This window comes from Balaenoptera borealis (assembly GCF_965194805.1).
Source record: "Balaenoptera borealis genome assembly, chromosome: 2".
Taxonomy (NCBI): Eukaryota; Metazoa; Chordata; class Mammalia; order Artiodactyla; family Balaenopteridae; genus Balaenoptera; species Balaenoptera borealis.
The window spans coordinates 12,354,017-12,373,385 of record NC_138867.1 but is presented as its reverse complement, the minus strand read 5'-3'; the positions used below and the strand labels follow the sequence as shown (position 1 = coordinate 12,373,385).

The 19,369-nt window shown below is 38.9% G+C and overlaps 1 protein-coding gene across 10 annotated transcripts in view; it reads left to right on the top strand.

Moving 5' to 3' along the window:
- DNAH5 (dynein axonemal heavy chain 5) overlaps nucleotides 1-19,369 on the top strand; it is a 323,695-nt gene that overhangs the window by 188,099 nt on the left and 116,227 nt on the right. For all 10 annotated transcript variants that reach the window (XM_082382596.1, XM_082382595.1, XM_082382592.1 and 7 more), the window contains 8 exons: nucleotides 71-283; nucleotides 1,024-1,248; nucleotides 2,655-2,827; nucleotides 12,283-12,461; nucleotides 13,182-13,369; nucleotides 13,705-13,899; nucleotides 16,755-16,889; nucleotides 17,751-17,858. In XM_082382596.1, the coding sequence (XP_082238722.1) occupies nucleotides 71-283; nucleotides 1,024-1,248; nucleotides 2,655-2,827; nucleotides 12,283-12,461; nucleotides 13,182-13,369; nucleotides 13,705-13,899; nucleotides 16,755-16,889; nucleotides 17,751-17,858 (1,416 nt within the window). The remainder of the gene's footprint in view (nucleotides 1-70; nucleotides 284-1,023; nucleotides 1,249-2,654; nucleotides 2,828-12,282; nucleotides 12,462-13,181; nucleotides 13,370-13,704; nucleotides 13,900-16,754; nucleotides 16,890-17,750; nucleotides 17,859-19,369) is intronic.

The following is a 19,369-nucleotide window of genomic DNA, read 5'->3' as shown; positions in this document are numbered from 1 at the left end:
TTGACAAGAGGGCAATGGAGGAATTCAATTCTTTGTGTAAATATAGCTTCTTTTTCGGCTTCTAACACAGATCTATGATCGCATTCTGTCAGTTTCCTCTCGAGAGGGTGAGACGATTGAATTGGATAAACCCGTGATGGCAGAGGGCAATGTGGAAGTTTGGCTTAATTCTCTCTTGGAGGAATCTCAGGCCTCATTACATCTTGTGATTCGCCAGGCAGCTGCAAATATTCAAGAAACAGGTTTCCAACTGATTGAATTTCTTTCTTCCTTCCCTGCTCAGGTCAGTGTATTGAAATTGGAAAGTATTTTTTATAGAATAGTCATTTTAGATCTCAGATATTGTCTATTGTAAACTACACAACTGCCTATAATTTAACTCTAGACCAATATTAAGATTTTCATTAGGATTTGTTAAATATAGATAAGCTTAAAGATTTCAACTATGGATTATTTGGTGTTATATATCTGTATCTATACATACATATTTATAAATATATATATATTTGTGCTATTGAGATATTTGATATGTTTTCTTTAACTTAAAATATTTTTTTCCTACTGAATCTCTTCAGTACATAAATCATAAAATGTACTGAGTGTGTTTTACCAGAAAAATGAGAAATATGTTTCAGCAATAAAATACAGAAAATGATGTTTTCTTAGTCATGTGATCAATAGAGATTTTGTGTCTACTATGTGTAAACCCTGTGTTAGTTTGGGGAAAGTAGGTTTAAGATGTATTCTTTCCCTACCAGTAACTTAAAAATCTATTTAGGGAGAAATATGACTTAAAATGAGAAGAAAAAAACTGTAGACATGTCATGAGGCTGAATATACTTAATTGTCAGGTAAACAATATGAATAGAGTCTCCATAGGTTTTGAAACAACCCATCAAGTTGATGTAATCAAGGATGGCCTGACATTTGCATAATAATCACAGCTGTTTACTATATTGTGATTTCTATTTAAATATATTCATATGCCATACGCACTCATAAAGCCTTTTTTATTTCCATAAGGTTGGATTATTAGGAATTCAAATGATATGGACACGGGATTCAGAAGAGGCTCTTAGAAATGCCAAGTTTGATAAAAAAATCATGCAGAAAACCAATCAGTCTTTCCTGGAGCTACTGAACACATTGATAGACATGACAACCAAGGATCTGAGTTCCGTGGAACGAGTTAAATATGAGACTTTGATTACTATTCATGTGCACCAAAGAGATATCTTTGATGACCTGGTAAATGCTTTACAAATGCTGTGGTATATACAGAAAAGCAAATACTAGTAACTATCTTTGTTTACCCACTGGGAATAGTTTGAATGAATTCAAAGAAAAGATAAAATTCAGGCAAAGAAGCATCTTCATGATGAGAGATTGTTTGTCAGACTTTCTTTTCAGTCTTTAGCTGAAATTTCAGCTGTTTTCCAATGATCTCGGCTAAGGTGTTATGGAGGCAATTAGGCTTTATTTTAAAATTCTTTATGTAATCATTTTTAATGCTGAAATGTCATGTAGCATCCTGAAAAGCTTTTATTTGTCTTGTGCTCCTTTTGATTATTAAATTGAAGATGACCAGTTTCTTGCTACAGAAATAATAAGTGATATTGCTAGTAGAACTGGTTAGTACCTTTAAGGCTCTTCATAAATCACATACTTAACAAGTTATGCTACATTTTATGTCATTGATTGCAAATGGTCTTTCCTAATATAGTTTGTGACATTCAGGAGACATGTGGATTTTGCCTCTAAAGAAAGAACAGGGATGGAAAAGAGAGTTTCATAGCTATAGAAAATAGGAAATGTGAAAAGAAATGAAATTTGTCCTCTACTATAAAATACAACATTAGATAACAGGCATGAAGCTCTTATTTTCATAATAATTTTCTGGATCGTGTCTCACCCCATTATTTAAAAAAGATTATGAAAGATTGGTTCTGATGTAATGGAAATAAAGGCAACGCATTCAAACTGTTATGTGCTGATCTCCTCTCTTAATAGTTAAGCACACTGTTTGCCTCAATGAGAAATAAAGAGCTCAGGGTAATTTTAGATTTCTTATTTGTCAAAGAAAAATGGTTAAAGTAGCTTAAAATTTTGGTTAAAAATATTCAGACAAAAGCATTGCTGGGCAATAACCTGCCATTTAGATGTTAGAAATTTTGGCTCGCTGCAAATCCTAGGAAGGGTAATTAACGGATTAAAAAAAAACAAACCCAAGAATGGACTTTATCATAATCATAAGAGATGACTTTTTCTTTCCTAATGAGATTGTTTAGTTCTATCTTTGTAAGCCAAATGTGTTTTTTCATAGGTTGTATTTCATGGTTAAGACTGTGGTATTGGACATTTAAGGGTGAAATTTAAGAAATGAACGCCTTCCTCTTAAAATAGATCACGTTATTTAAATTGAGGGGCACAATTAGGAGTTTCTCTTGACTTCTCCTTTTCTCATATCTTTGAAAGTATCTTTTTTTGCTGATCAATAAATGAATGGGTTGGATGGTGATGTAGTTGACATCTCCCAATTAGTTGGGCTGTCTTTGCGTTCCATTAACTTCACATTATGATCTACCTGAATGCTAATGTGTATAGTTAATAAGCGGTTCTCATCTCAGTTTTAACACATACCTTTTGCATTTCAGTGTCACATGCATATCAAGAGCCCTACAGACTTTGAGTGGCTGAAACAGTGCAGATTTTATTTTAACGAAGATTCTGACAAGATGATGATTCACATCACAGATGTGCCGTTCATATACCAGAATGAGTTTTTAGGCTGCACTGACAGGCTTGTTATAACTCCCCTCACAGACAGGTGATGGAAGGGTTCTGTGACTCCTCAACCTCTCTCTCCTCCACCCCCAACCTTCTAATTCTCTCCAGGTGCTCAAGGGATTTTGGCTGACGGTCTCTTTAGGGTTTACAGGCTCTTTTATATTAAAGTCTTCGACATTCGGTATGTTTAGCTTTACACACATGTCTCCACATGGGATTTAGTAGGTTTGTGACTAAAACAGACTTTGCTTCCTTTGCCTTCAGTCTTACAGAGTCTAAGTTTAAATGACCTCCGTGGACATCAAATGGGAAAAAAGCGAATTAATCGCTATGTATCAATAGGTTCAAATCACCGTGGGCTTTGAGGGCTGCTTTAGGGGACTGTGGCACTTATTGTCATTACAGAGACAATAAAGGTGGTTTTTTAGCAGGAAGGAAATTGAGTATGAACATTGGTGAACCGTGATGGAGTGGACATTGACCTGTCCTGCCCTCTGCCTGTTATTTACCAACTGTGTTAGCCAGAGCCGCCATGCAATTTCCCTGGACTCAGTTTCCTCATCTGTAAGACATACTAGGTTATCTCCAGGGGTCCTTCCTCCATGGCTAATAGCCTGTAATTCACTTAGTTTAATTTGAGCTTTGTGGCATCAGTTAATTGTATATGTGCTGTTCAGGGATGCTTTGAATACTTATGTTGGACAAAATGGCTGAGTGTTAAAATCAACATTGGGCCTAAGGAGAAGCTAAAGCTGAATATCAGTCATTTTCACAGGATGAACCCCTGGGCTATTAGATTGAAAATATTATCGGACAAAGTGTAAAAGTTTGACGTAATAGCCCCGTCTGTGAGATTTTGCCTTTGGCTCAGTTGTGATACTGAATGAAATGCTCACTTTTACCTGAGGATTGAGGAGTAGCAGAAGATTTTACTGTCCTTTTCTCCTCACATTTTCTTTGTCTTCATACACTCCATATTCCTTCTTATGTCTCATTAAAGATGATTTTTTTTTTAAATTTTTATTGGAGTATAGTTGATTTACAGATGTTAGTTTCAGGTGTACAGCAAAGTGAATTAGTTGTACATATACATATATCCACTCTTTTTTTAGATTCTTTTCCATATAGGCCGTTACAGAGTACTGAGTAGACTTCCCCGTGCTACACACTAGGTTCTTATTAGTTATCTATTTTATATATGTCAGTAGTAGTGTGTGTATATCAATCCCAATCTCCCAAGTTATCCCTCCCCCCCATATGCCCTGGTAACCATACGTTTATTTTCTACAAAAGATGGTTTCTACTGGATGCTTTTAGATGTTTTTTTGGAGTTCTCTTTGTTTTGAAGTGCAGAGGTGAATAATGACAAAATGTGGAGAATTCCTTGAAACACTTGTAACAGCTATTTCACACCTTCCCTCCTTTCAAACCTCAAGCATTCTCCTCCCTTCCTCTCTCGACCGAAGGCCCCATTTCCTGTTTTACTGAGAAGATAGATGCTACCACAGGAGAGGACCTGCGCTCATTCCCCACCATCATGTCTGCCAACCAAGCCCCCTATCCTTATGCTGTCCACTTTCTCTCCTGGTTTCAGGGATGGATTTTGTGCTGCCATCCAAAGCCAACACCTTCCACTGAAACAGTTATTTTCTCTCTGGGAGCATCATCAATTTTCACTTTCCACTGGATCATTCTCATCAACGTACAATGTGCTATAATGGCTTCCAGAAAGGAAATCCTACCGTGAATCCTCTAGTTTCCCTCCCATTTCTGTACTCCCATCAAAACGCCTCAAAATCACAGTTTTTTCTACCTATTTTACCTTGAATTCACACCATTCAGGTTCTATGTATTAGTTTTCTGTTGCTTTCATAACAAATGACCACACGTTTAGAAGCTTAAACAACATGAATTATTTCACAGTCGCATACGTCAGAAATGTGGCGCACACCTTGTTGGACTAACATCAGGTGTCAGCAGGACTGTGGTCCCTCCTGGAGTCTCTAGGGGAGAATCTGCTTTTTGTTTTTTAGTTTGTTGGCAGAATTCTTTTTCTTGTGGTTGCAGGACCTATGTCCCCACTTCCCTGCGGACTGTCAGCTGAGGGCTGTTCCCAGCGTCTGGAGGCTGCCGTATTCCTTGGCTTGTGGCCCCTTCCTTCATCTTCACAGCCACAACCATGGGTTGAGGCTCCTTCATGCTTCCAGTCTCTTTTCCTTTTCCCGTCTCATGTCTCTGACCCACTCTTCCGCCTCCCTCTTCCCCTTTTTTAAGGACTCATGAGACTAGATGGGGTCCACTGCGTAATCCAGGATAATCTCCCCATCTCAAGGCCTTTCACATTAATTGCATCTGCAAAGTCCCTTTAGCTGTGTAAGGTAACATATTTGCAAGTTCCAGGGATTGGGATGTGGATATCTTTGGGGGACCATTATTCTGCACGTCACACTTTCTTCCCCCGGTAGGGCAGTCACCCAGAGCCTCATGTTGCTAAATCCAATGGTCATTTCTAGTTCTGACCTTCCTTGACTAGTCAGTGGCATTTGCACAGGTGATCGCTGTCTCCTTTTTGATACACTTTCTTCCTGTGGCTTCCAGGACACAACATTCACCTAGTTCCTCTTGTTCTGGCTGTCCCTTCAGACCATCTCCTACTGGCTCCTCTTCATCTTCTTGACCCCTAATCACTGAACGCACCAAGGCTCTTCTCCATCACTCACTCCTCAGGTGATCTCACATGGCTTTAAATATCATCTCGATGTGGACTCCCCAATCTCTGCACCCTGACAGGGCTTCTCCCTTGAACTCCAGACACATACATTCACTTGCCTATGTGACATGTTTTCTTGGATGCTTACTGGGAATTCACACTTATGTTTGATTTTCCCCCCACAAAACTGCCCTCTTCTCTGGCTTGGCCAATGGCAATTCCATCCTTCAGCTGCTCAAGCCAAAATCCTTGGAGCATCCTTGATGCCTTTCTTTCTCTCACTTTATTATCCAATCTATCATCAAGTTTGGTCACCACCACTTTCAGAGCTCTCTTAGGATGTGACCACTTTTCTCCCCTCTGCTGTTATCATGTTAGTCCAAGCCGCCATAATGTCTAGGCTGGATGACTGCAATAGTCTTTTATCTGGTTTCCTGCTTCTGCCATTGCCTCTCAATTCAGACACTGGAATATAAGTCAGATCCTGTCATCCCTTTGCCTTGATCTCCACTGTCTTTCCATCTCACCCAAAGTAAAAGCCAGTGTCCTTACATTGGCCTATAAGACCTGCCATGATCTGATCCCTGCTACTCTTTCTCCTTCCTCATTGAGCTCCAGCTACTTGCTCCTTGGCTGTTCCTTGAACAGTCTCAGCACACTGCTGCCTCAGGACCCTTGCACTTGCTGTTGCCTTAACCGGGAACCCTTTTCCCTTCGATACTGGCATAGCTCACTTCCTCTTCTCCAGGTCTCCGATTGAATGTCATTGCACATGGGTCTTTGGACCTGACACATTTGAAGCAGCAAGCCCCACACTCCTGAACCCTCCTAACCAGCTTTATTTTTCCTGTTTTCTACTTTTAAATAGTCTATTTCCTTCCTTTAGGATATCAGCTCTTTCAGGTATAGACTTCCTGTGATTTATTCACTGCTCCAGGAACAGTTCTGTTCCATAATCGGTACTAAATAAAATTTCCCAAATGAATGAAGAAATGTTTATTTTCAAAGTCATATCTTTGTGGTGAAAAAATTAAATAGTACCTAAAGATATGAAGTTGAAAGTATGAGGGGAAAATTTTTCTACTTTTCAAAATGATTAGTAGTTTATTTTCTAAGAAATTTCAAATGCTTATATGTCAAAATTCTTTTTAACTTTCACATATAGGTATCAGGTTATACAAACTTTTTTGCAACTTGATTTTTTTCACTGTATTCATTATCTTGTATATATTTCTGTATCAAAAACCTTGAGAACTTTAAAAGCAAAGTATGTAAGTGGAGGTGATTCTAAAGTTTGTTTTCCCCTGTTTCACTCTAAATGTTCACTTGTTTGTTCTTCTCTAAGTTGATTATGGGAGGAGTGAGTCACCATTTTTTGCTGATCATTGGGATTGCATTGCAAGATTGGCTGCCTTTTTACAAAATAATTCCTCACTAAGATTAATACTTGAATAAAACAAAGGCCAGAGGCCTTGACATCTTGTTAGCTTTTCACTGACTGCCCTGTGAAAATTCAACAATGTTGATAGCGATAGTCTCTGGGAAACGTGACATCATTTGGATGGAGTTGCAGATATTTCAGATGATAAAATAGTCAATAAATATGCTAAAAACATATAGTGCCTTTTTCTAAAAGCTCATGGTATTTTTCATGACCAGGCCTTCCTTCTACTTCTGAGCGCAAGTCGAGAAGTCTGGAATCTTTCTTACTACAGTAAGTCCCCTACATACAAATGAGTTCCATTCCGAGAGCACGTTCGTAAGTCCAATTTGTTCGTAAGTCCAGCAAAGTTAGCCTAGGTACCCAACTAACACAATCGGCTATATAGTACTGTACTGTAATAGATTTATAATACTTTTCACACAAATAATACGTAAAAAACAAACAAACACAAAAAATAAACCATGTTTAATCTTACAGTACAGTACCTTGAAAAGTACAGTACAACAGCTGGCATCCAGGGGCTGGCATCGAGTGAACAGGCAAATAGAGTTACTGACTGGAGGAGGGAGAGGAAGTGGGAGATGGTAGAACTGAAGGATCGTCAGCGATAGGAGATGGAGGGCGAGCTGCAATTCCACTCATGCCTGATGTTGATGGAACGCACGTTCGCATCTTTGAAAGTTCGCAACTTTAAGGTTCGTATGTAGGGGACTTGCTGTACTGCTATCACTTAAGACTGAGGGCAGCAGAAATTGAAGACTAATGGGGACATCTCCTCTTCTGGATAAGAAATGTAAACAGGGGAATTCCCTGGTGGTCCAGTGGTTAGGACTCTGTGCTCTCACTGTAGAGGACCTGGGTTTGATCCCCAGTTGGGGAACTAACATCCCACAAGCCACGCAGTGTGGCCAAAAAAAAAAAAAAAACGTAGACAGGCCTCACGCCGTGTGTTCTTTCTCTGACATATTCTCACAGCTTCCGTGAGTTATACCTGGGTCTTGGCCACTGGGCTGTGTGGTCTTGGCCAAGACGGCTAACCTTTCTGAGTCCCTTCTTCTGGAATCATTGTGTGGACTAGAGGTAATGGAGGTAGGGACCCAGCACTGGGCCTGCCGCTGAGTAAGTGTTAGTCATCATTCATAATGTTGCTATGACTATTGTTTTTCATTCTTTCTTGTTTTTTTTATGTTTAGAATTTTTTATTTTTTATTTTAAAAATTTTATCTATTTATTTATCTTTGGCTGTGTTGGGTCTTCGTTGCTGCACGTGGGCTTTCTCTAGTTGCGGTGAGTGGGGGCTACTGTTCGTTGTGGTGCGCCGGCTTCTCATTGCGGTGGCTTCTCTTGTGGAGCACAGGCTCTAGGCACATGGGCTTCAGTAGTTGCGGCACACAGGCTCAGGAGTTGTGGCTCACGGGCTCTAGAGCACAGGCTTAGTAGTTGTGGCGCATGGGCTTAGTTGCTCTGCGGCATGTGGGATCTTCCCAGACCAGGGCTCGAACCCGTGTCCCCTGCATTGACAGGCGGATTCTTAACCACTGCGCCACCAGCGAAGCCCTAGAATTTTTTAAATTGAAGTATAGTTGATTTACAATATTGTGTTAGTTTCAAGTGTACAGCAGATTGCTTCAGTTATTTTTTTTTCAGATTATGTTCCATTATAGGTTATTATAAGATATTGAATATAATTCCCCGTGCTATACAGTAAATCCTTGTTACTTATCTATTTTATGTATAGTAGTGTGTATCTGCTAATCCCATATTCCTAATTTGTCCCTCCCTCTCTCTCCTACTTGGTAACTGTAAGTTTTTTTTTACGTTTGTGAGTCTGTTTCTGTTTTGTATATATATTCATTTGTATTTTTTTTTTAGATTCCACATATGCGATATCATATAGCATTTGTCTTTCTCTGACTTACTTCACCAGTATTCTCTAGGTTCATCCACATTGCTGCATGTGGCACTATTTCTTTTCTTTTTTTTTTGTGAGTGAGTAATAGTCCATTGTGTGTGCGCGTGTGTATATATACACACACCACATCTTCTTAAGCCAATCATCTGTTGATGGGCACTTGGGTTGTTTCCGTGTCTTGGCTATTGTAAATATTGCAGCTATGAACATTGCGGTGCACATATCTTTTTGAATTAGAGTTTTCGTCTTTTCTGGATGTATGCCCAGGAGTGGGATTGCTGGACCATATGGTGACTCTGTTTTTAGTTTTTTAAGGAACCTCCATACTATTTTCCATAGTGGCTGCACCAATTTACATTCCCACTAACAGTGCAGGAGGGTTCCCTTTTCTCCACACCCTCTCCAGCATTTGTTATTTGTAGACATTTTAATGGTGGCCATTCTGACTGATGTGAGGTGATACCTCATTGTAGTTTTGATTTGCATTTCTCTAATAATTAGCGATATTGAGCATCTTTTCATGTGCCTGTTGGCCATCTGTATGACTTCTTTGGAAAAATGTCTATTTTGATCTTCTGTCCATTTTTTGATTGGGTTGTTTGTTTTTTCAATATTGAGTTAATCATTGATAACACATTCTTTACCAACCTTTCCTGTCATTTCTCCTTAAGGCTGTCCTATAATCAAAGAATCTATAACTAATCCAAGTTCTCAACAAAGATAATTAACTTTCTGATGCATATACCCTGTTGTCTTGACAAGTTTTTCAGCATTTTAGAATCAATACTGTTTAGGAATAGAAACTGAAAGCACTTCTGGTTTACATGTGGTGAAATGCATCTAGATCACTATGAATACTTAATACTATACTTGCGTGCTAATGAGCCCTGGGTCATGGGGTTGGTCATTGTTCATTTGGTGCCAGGGTCACATTCTGCATCTCTAACTCTAGTAGCTATTGGGACAGGAGGAAGCAGATAAAAGTGTATGGCTGGACCAGCACAAACCATTTATTCAACAAATGTTCACAGAATACTAGGTGACAAGGGTTAGGCAAATAGCTGGGGGTAATAAAAGTAGTTCCTGACAGCAGAGAGCTTATGGCCATCTAGTGGGGAGGCAGGAAAGTATAGTAGAGCTGCTAAAAGGCCACTAAATCACATAAAGTCCAAACCCGTTCATGAAGGATGAGATTTTGGAAAGCATCAGAGACTGGAAAGGAAAGCAGAGAAGGGAGGGGGTGAGGTACACATACATGTAGAATGCTCTGGAGAGAATCATGTCAACAAGTACATGAAGAAGCTCTGGCAGATCCATGCTTGTCTCTGAAAGGCAAGTCCTAGAGGGTTTGGGTGCCAGCATAGTGGCCTCTGTACCCCAACACCAAATTAATTCTCAGAGACAGAGTTTGGGATGAAGTACAAAAGCATAGCTTTATTGCTTTGCCAGGTCAAGGGGGCCACAACGGGCTAGTGCCCTCAAAACTGTGTGTCCCGACCTGGAGCGGGTAGTGAGGAGTTTTATAGTAATGGTTCAGAGAGGGCGTGATAAGCCTGTGGACAATCTTCTGATTGGTTGGTGGGGAGGTAAGTGGGCGTCAGCATCATCCACCTTCTGGTTTCAACGGGGTCTACGTGCTTGTGGGCAGCATGCAGTTAACTTCTCCCACCTGGCCGGGGTTTCAGTATCTGCAAAACAGCTCAAAGATACTGTTATGAATATCCCGTGGTGGGGAACCAGGACCCTGCCCCAAGGCTGTGCTATTGTTTCTTTTGACTGCTCCTCCCTTGTCTTACATCCCCTCCCTTCCCTAATTAGCAACTGTTTGAACCTGCTCCTTGGAACTCAGGGAAGGTCTTGGAGGCTGAATGAAGCCTATTTCCTGTAATCAAGAAACAGGGGGACACAGAATGGCTTTTGTGCCCAGGAGGCCCACAGGGTCCTGCTTGGTGTCAGTTGGACTGAAGTCCCACCTATTGGAGAAAGTGAGGGATAAATCACGGGGCATGGCTGCCCTTTTTTCATGTAAATAGCATGATTTCTTTCTGGCAGCTTAACAACTTGCTACTTCTTCAGTTTAAATATAAACCCAAATGACCCTATGATAAGGAGGATTTGCAAGACAGAGCAACTGGGTGGCCAGAGTTCCTGGAGGTTTACTCCTTACCGGGAGAGTGTGGATGAGTCCTAGAGCTGGGCAGCGTGAGAGCTTGTGGCCACACAGACTGGCTCGAATCTCTGCTCCCTCCGCCGTGACCCTGAGAAAAATTATCCCATCTCTGCGAGCCTCTCTCCTCATCTGTAAAACGGTGAAAATAAGTGGCTTCCCTGCAGGGTTCAGTGGGGTTTAAGTGCCATAGTGTAGGTGGAGCTATTATGACGTGTTAGCTGTAATTACAGAGACTGCTGTGCAAGGGATAACAGGAGTTCAAGAAGAAAGATAAGACCTTGGGTTAAAAGGCAGAATCAAAGTGAGATCAGCCATCCTTCTGGTTTTATACCCACATTTCCTTCTTTGAATCCAGGCTCATTTTTTGCATTTGGGGCTGAGTCATTTACCTGCCTTTTTGGGAACCCAAACCCAATAAAATTGAGAACCTAGGCGCCTCCGGATGGGTGTGCTCACATCTCATTCCCACACTTCATGCTGGATAATCACTTTATTTTCTTCGAAAAATTTTTTCAAGTCCAGATGAATGCTTTAGAGTTTAGCCGTAAGACAACCCTAAACTGCATTACATTATAGATTACCTCCTTCTACGGCACTGAGCGATGCTGGGAAATTGATCAATTCATCAGCAAGTTATCAGCTGTTTTCCTTCACAGGCATTCTTGTATTCTCTCCCCAGAATCTTTTATTTGTTAATATCATTGTGTAAGATACAGTGGAAGGTATTTGCAGGTTTAGTAGATGCTCCCAGAAATAGATTTAAGGTGTGATTATTTAGCAATGTGTGATTTGAATCTCACGTGATCATTGGTTTCCAAGTTCATCAAATCATCGACTCTTAGATACAAAAGGGGATTAATCTACATAATGGCCCCCGGTCTGTTTCCTAGAATACTCTTCTTTAGATGTTGGTAGATTTCTGTGAAAAAGTTACCAAATAAGTTTTGGAAATGCTATGTACTCTTTTTCATAATTGGAGATTGTGAATATACATTATCATAAAAAATCCTGTTGAACCTTTTTAAGAGTTTTCAAACGTATTTGACCATAGACCACTCCCTCCCTCCTTTTTCCTCAACACATGTTAATATCCATAAGGATAAGTGTATTTTAGGATGCAGTTTTGGAAAGGTTATGTAGGGGTGATGGTCAGGATCTTCCTTTTTTCAATTTTGTGCCTGTATCATGTCACTGTGATGTCTCAGAAGTATCTTCCAGATGCCAGTGGTGTGGTTCTAGTGATTTCTCTACCCCTCCAGGTGTTATATCACGTTGGCTCAAGCTCTGGGAATGAGCATGGGGGGAGCCCCCGCTGGACCAGCAGGAACAGGCAAAACAGAAACGACCAAAGATATGGGACGATGTCTTGGGAAATACGTTGTGGTTTTCAATTGTTCGGACCAGATGGATTTCCGAGGACTTGGACGGATTTTTAAAGGTGAGGGTTATATTTTTTTATTTGATGAGAAATTTAAGCTAAGGTGGAGTATCTTGTTAAGATTTATTTTTCGGGCTTCCCTTGTGGTGCAGTGGTTGAGAATCTGCCTGCCAATGCAGGGGACACGGGTTCGAGCCCTGGTCTGGGAGGATCCCACATGCCGCGGGGCAACTGGGCCCGTGAGCCACAATTACTGAGCCTGCGCGTCTGGAGCCTGTGCTCCGCAACAAGAGAGGCCGCGATAGTGAGAGGCCCGCGCACCGCGATGAAGAGTGGCCCCCGCTTGCCGCAACTAGAGAAAGCCCTCGCACAGAAATGAAGACCCAACACAGCCAAAAATAAATAAATAAATAAATAAAAACCAAAAACATTGCCTTGCTTAAAAAAAAGATTTATTTTTCAACAATTGGCTACATCTTAGTGTCATTTTCCAACTTTGTAAAACTTTTTGGGAAACCTGAATCTTACCAGTGTTGTGTGGGTCAAATGTCAATATCACTTGCCTTTGTAATGTTCCTTTATTCCTGCAGGTTGGGTGTTTACAGATAAAGGGTCACATTGTGAGTTATTTTGGAGGCATTTAATGTATGATCTATTTGTTCAACTTTATGTTTGAGCAAACTTATCTGTGGCTTGACCTGGCAGTTGCATAATGCTCTTTTTCTTTGACTTTCCAAAATTATGTACTAATTGGATTTTCTATTTAACTTCCGTTCTAAGGACTGGCTCAGTCTGGATCCTGGGGTTGTTTTGATGAATTTAATCGTATCGACCTACCAGTTCTCTCCGTTGCAGCCCAGCAGATTTCCATTATTCTGACATGTAAAAAGGAGCGTAAAAAGTCTTTTATTTTTACTGATGGAGATAATGTGACTATGAACCCTGAATTTGGGCTTTTTCTAACTATGGTAAGGAACCACAAGAAGAGCTACTGAACTTCAGCCTTCTTACCACAGTTTTCACACATGTCCCTGGTCATATGTCACTTATTTTCCATGAATGGAAATTGGGATTGTAATTTTCACTCCTGTTTGAAAACCTTTGGTGTTAAACAGAGCTCATATTAATAACTCATGACTTAGTCTCTCCAGTGAAAAGGAGAGTGAGATATGTAAATGAATTTTCTGGTTGTCATTCCAGATTTGTTGTGTGTGCATAATGAATCTTTTAATATCATGCTGATGTGTTGCGCTTGTTACCCCATGACTGTGTCGTTCATCCTTGGGTTTTATTTTCTGTATAGAATCCTGGCTATGCTGGGCGGCAGGAACTCCCTGAAAACTTGAAGATTAACTTCCGCTCCGTGGCCATGATGGTGCCTGACCGACAGATTATCATCAGGGTGAAGTTGGCTAGTTGCGGCTTCATTGACAACATTGTTTTGGCCAGGAAGTTTTTCACGCTCTACAAGCTGTGTGAGGAGCAGCTTTCTAAGCAGGTGTGACATTCTGAAGGTCCCTATGTACTTAGGCATATTTAAATTTTTTATTCAGTGCTGGAGAGGGTGTGGAGTAAAGGGAATCCTTCTACACTGTTGGTGGGAACGTAAGTTGGTGCAGCCACTGTGGAAAACAGTATGGAGGTTCCTCAGAAAACTAAGAATAGAACTACCATATGACCCAGCAATCCCTCTCCTGGGCATATATCCAGACAAAACTGTAATTCGAAACGATATGTGCACCCCAATGTTCATTGCAGCACTGCTTACAATAGCCAAGACATGGAAGCAACATAAATGTCCATCAAAAGATGAATGGATAAAGAAGATGTGGTACATATATACAATGGAATATTACTCAGCCATAAAAAAAGAATGAAATAATGCCATTTGCAGCAACATGGATGGACCTAGAGATGATCATACTAAGTGAAGTCAGGCAGAGAAAGACAAATATCATATGATATCAATTACATGTGGAATCTAAAAAAATGATACAAAGGAATTTATTTACAAAACAGAAATAGACTCACAGATATAGAAAACAATCCTATGGTTACCAAAGGGGAAGGCAGGGGGAGGGGTAAATTAGGAGTTTGGGCTTAACATATACACACTACTATATATAAAATAGGTATACAACAAAGACCTACTGTATAGCACAGAGAACTGTACTCAATATTCTGTAATAACCTACACTGGAAAAGAATCTTAAAAAGAATACACATATGTATATGTATAACTGAATCACTTTGCTGTATACCTGAAACTAACACAATATTGTAAATCAGCTATACTCTAATATAAAATAAAAATTAAAAAAAAGTTGTGGACTGGGGTTGTTGACAAGGTACCTCATATATACAAAGTAGAAAGTTGTATCATGGCAAAAACAATTTTACATGCATAGTTTTACTAAGTATATTTGAAGAAATTAACATTTAAGGCATAGAAATGAAGTTAACACTATCTGAACTGACTTAAGAGCCAAAGAGTTATGAATATTGATGTTTGCTTTTTATCTCACCTGTTCATTCATCATAATATATGTCATGTGTCCTCATGGTTTTGAGGAACCTCTCAATCCAAACTTCTTTGAATCTAGGTTATACCCACAGGTTCAACTATATTCCATTCTCACTCAAAACATTCTTGGTTTCTTCTGATTATTGCAGCCTTTACTCACTGATTCTTCCCTTTTCCCTGCTGTTTCTTGCAGGTAGAGAAACTCCCACATCACTGACTCCTGCCCTCTTCTTCTCTAGTTTCATTTCTCCTCCTTCACTCCTATTGCCCTTGTTCACAAGGTCACAAGGTCACAAGGGAAATGAAATGAGTCCATGTGTACAAAACAATTGGCCCCATGCTGATCCCTTGGTGAGCATTCTGTGACTCTCACTTCATGCCCACAGATTTAACTGATTCTAATGCTGATAAGTTTTCCTTAATTAATTCCACTCACCAGTACTTTCAAGTCATTGTTATTGTACTTTTATGCAAGCTTGCTCATATTTTTATTTTATTGCCACAATTAGAATTTAAACTCCTTGAAGGCAGGAACTCGGTCTGAATATTTTTATGTGCTCTATCCTCCAAACGATTGGTATTAAGTGATGCATACTGCTCCCAATTAGCAGGTAATGTTTTTTTTTCCCTATAGGTTTTTAGAATTATGATTAAAAAATATTAAATTTATCATCTTAACCATTTTTAAGCGTATAGTTCAGTAGTGTTAAGTAAATTCACACTGTTGTGAAACAGATCTCCATAACTTTTTTGTCTTGCAAAACTGAAACTCTATACCCATTAAACAACTCCACTCTTCCCTTCCCCCCATTCCCTGGTAACCACAATTCTACTTTCTGTTTCTATGTATTTGGCTACTTTAGATAGCTCGTATAAGTGGAACCATACAGTATTTGTCTTTTTGTGACTGGCTTATTTAACTTAGTATAATGTTCTCAAGTTTCATCCACGGTGTAGCATGTGATAGTATTATACTTGCTTCCTTTTCCTGGTTGAAAAACATTCTTATTTTTACATGTGTGCCATGTTTTGTTTATCCGTTCATCAGTCGATGGGCATTTGGGTTGCTTCCACCTCCTGGCTATTGTGAATAGTGTTGCTATGAACATGAGTGTTTAAATATCTTTTTGAGACTCTGCTTTCAATTCTTTTGAATATATTCCCTGAAGTGGGATTGCTGTATGATATGGTAGTTTTATTTTAAATTGTTTGACCAACTGCCAGGGATACTCTTTCCTATAGTGGTTGGATAATTGGTTTTTAATTATTCACTTTATATGTGCTGAAATTTGGCATGATTGAGCTTTTTATAAATACCTATCAAGGGGACAACAAAGCTGGGGGCTTGACTTTCTGATTTGTCCTTATTGTTTCCCCCTCTAGGTAATCCTGGAATGTAGCTACTTTTCTTTCTCCTCAATACCCCTGTCTTTTAAACGTATATGATGTTCATGAGTGAGGTCTCAGTTTAATTCTGGTTCAGAATTTTAGCTTTCAAGATATGAGGAAATTTTCTTATGGATGATTGGTTAAGAAGGGCTCAAGGGGTCATGTATCTCCAGGAGGAAATTTATTCCTTTCTCTCTGTCAAGATCTATTAGTTCTGATCTAAGGGCTTAAATTAATGATGGTACAGGAGAGGATTCTTTTGGGTATTCTCCATTTGCTAAAAAAAATAATCTGTTGATAAAAAAATTTATTGCCCCACTAACTGCACAAATTTTCTAAAGGAAAATCAGCATTTATTCATTATATCTTTGTCAAATTTGTACAGTTTCTATGGGTAAGTTAATATTGAAAATAAGCCCAGTGTACCTCATATTCTTCAGGTACATTATGACTTTGGTCTGCGTAATATTCTGTCTGTTCTGCGAACTCTGGGAGCAGCCAAAAGAGCCAACCCCACGGATACGGAGTCCACGATTGTCATGCATGTACTACGAGATATGAATCTTTCCAAACTGGTAAGAGTCACAGATGGAAATGTTCCACCCACTTAAATTTCAGTTTAAGCACAAATGAGATTAGAAATATTTATTTAAAGTGCTCATTTAAAATGCTTAATTATCAGATAAATACATAGAGCATAACATAAATTTAAATTACATAGAGCATAACTTTAAATTACATTTTTTCAGGAGCAATTTTTGTGGTGACTCATTTCTAGTCTAACATGTCTATTCCAATAGAATTAAAATGGATTTTTAAAAATCCACATCTTACATTTCCAAATACCTTGAAATTTTTGTGCTGTAGAGCTAAGATCCCTTTCACCTTGGTTAAAGTAGACCTTGGAAGGAAATTGTATGTGAATTTTACAAGTGTGTAATAATTTCACATTCTGTGATTTCACAGTAGAGACTGAACAATCAGTTGTCCAGTATCAGTGGATCCATGTACGGGATGACAGAATGATATATTTTTATTTCAAAATAAGAGTATGAACCAAATTCCAATTCATGAATTTGCCACTATTCTCATTTACAAAAATTATTTTTAAGTTAAATGAGAAATTGTAGGTTTTTTAGTAAACTCCCCAATCTGGTTGTTTTATGGAAAGGTTGTCATGTAGGCAATATTTTCTTTCCTTCTATTTCCTTCCGTTTTTTTTTTTTCTCTTCTCCCCCCACCCTCGTTTTTAAAAAACTAATTTTTAATTTAGTAAACATGATGAAAATATTTCTCAACTTCAGTGGAGGTGATATTTTATTTATTACTGTTTGTGACAAAGTAATCTGGGCTGTATTGGACATTTTCAGTTTATCTGTTATTGCCATGTTTATGCCAAAAGTGTTGGTCTGATTTCCCTTTATTTTCTTTCTGAGATTGATGAGGATGAACCCTTATTTTTGAGTTTGATTGAAGATCTCTTCCCAAATATTCTTCTGGACAAGGCCGGTTACCCTGAACTGGAAATGGCAATTAGTAGACAGGTAATATATTTCACAGGACATCAAGTACAGTGTCCCTTTAATCTGAACTTCATGGGAATCAAGTGGAGCTGTTGTGGACTAAATCTACAGGTTCCAAGAACAACACTGAGGCTGTGACTACAGTTTTAAGAGAAGCCGTTGCTCACCATTGATAGAGCTTTTCCTCCCAGGGGGTCTCCTGCCATCACTCAGCTACAGGTCCAGTTAGCCATGTGCTAGTGGCCCCATTATTGATGGAGACCATTCCACACCAGATCCCCAATGAAATGTGATGGGTCAGCAGGGGCCGGTGGAGCTTGGCCGGCTGCATTGCCCATGCTTGTTTTGTTTCTCTCTGTGGCCCTGGTGTTTACTACATTGCTTTGGTCTCAGGACTGTAGCTACTGAGTGTCATTTGCAGTGATCTCATGTGGCTCCTTAGCTGTCATTCTTTTTCCCCAGGCCCAAGATCACTTGTGATTTCTTCCTTGGGCTCTGGGGGGATCCATCATGTTAAGTGTATCATTAGGTGTCTGGATTTCCCATGATACTTGGTGCAGCTTTAACTTTTTATAGTCTTCCTAGGAATGGAAATGAATCATGAAAACCTCGTGCCTCAACTTCCTTTCCTATGAAAAAGAGTTTTGAAAAAAAAAATTTATAGAAATGGTGATTAGCTCCTATTTATAAAATGCATTTCAATTCTTTGAAGATATTTGTAATAAAAATCAATATGGTAGTATTTTAGGGCCATTTCCCCTTTAAATATCAGTGTATAAAGATCTTAATTTCCTAATCAGGTAAAAGTGATAATTCATTTTGCAAATGGCTTCTTCATCATATGGCCAAATTAATTGTAGCATTGCCTAAAAAGCTAAGTATAAACTAATTTATAAAGTGACTTGCATTAGTAATTTATAGCATAAGAAAAATCTGAAGAGAAAATACATAGCATAAAATGATACATGATTATTAGCCAAAATTATTTAAGTAAAAATAAGAGCATCATTTTTAGTGAATTTAAGCATAGCATGATGGTTAAGAGCATGGACCATAGGGCTGAATTTCTTGGGTTCCAATCCCTACTCTATAACTTAACAACTAATAATCTTGGATAAATTGCTTAGTCTCTTTGTGCCCCAGTTTCCTTACCTATAAAATGAAGACACCAATAGTACTAATCTCATAGAAGATTAAACTCAGAATAGCGTTTGGCGGCGTAGCTTCCATACATGTGTTTGATAGATAAAAACTATCCAGAAGATTTATAAAGATGGCTTGTCATTGATATGGAATATCAGTCAACTTGGTATGCTTGAAATTACCTTTTAAATTAAATATCATCTTTTAAATTAAACATTTAAAATACATTTTGATATTTGAGCCTTTATTCTTAAGTTGCTCCTAATACATACATTCAATAAAATGTTAATATAAGTGTATTTAATTCCCAAAGTCAACTGTAGGTGTTTCTTGTTTGCCTGGGATATCATTTTGATTATGTTCAGCCTGCTTTTGCCTATGTATATATA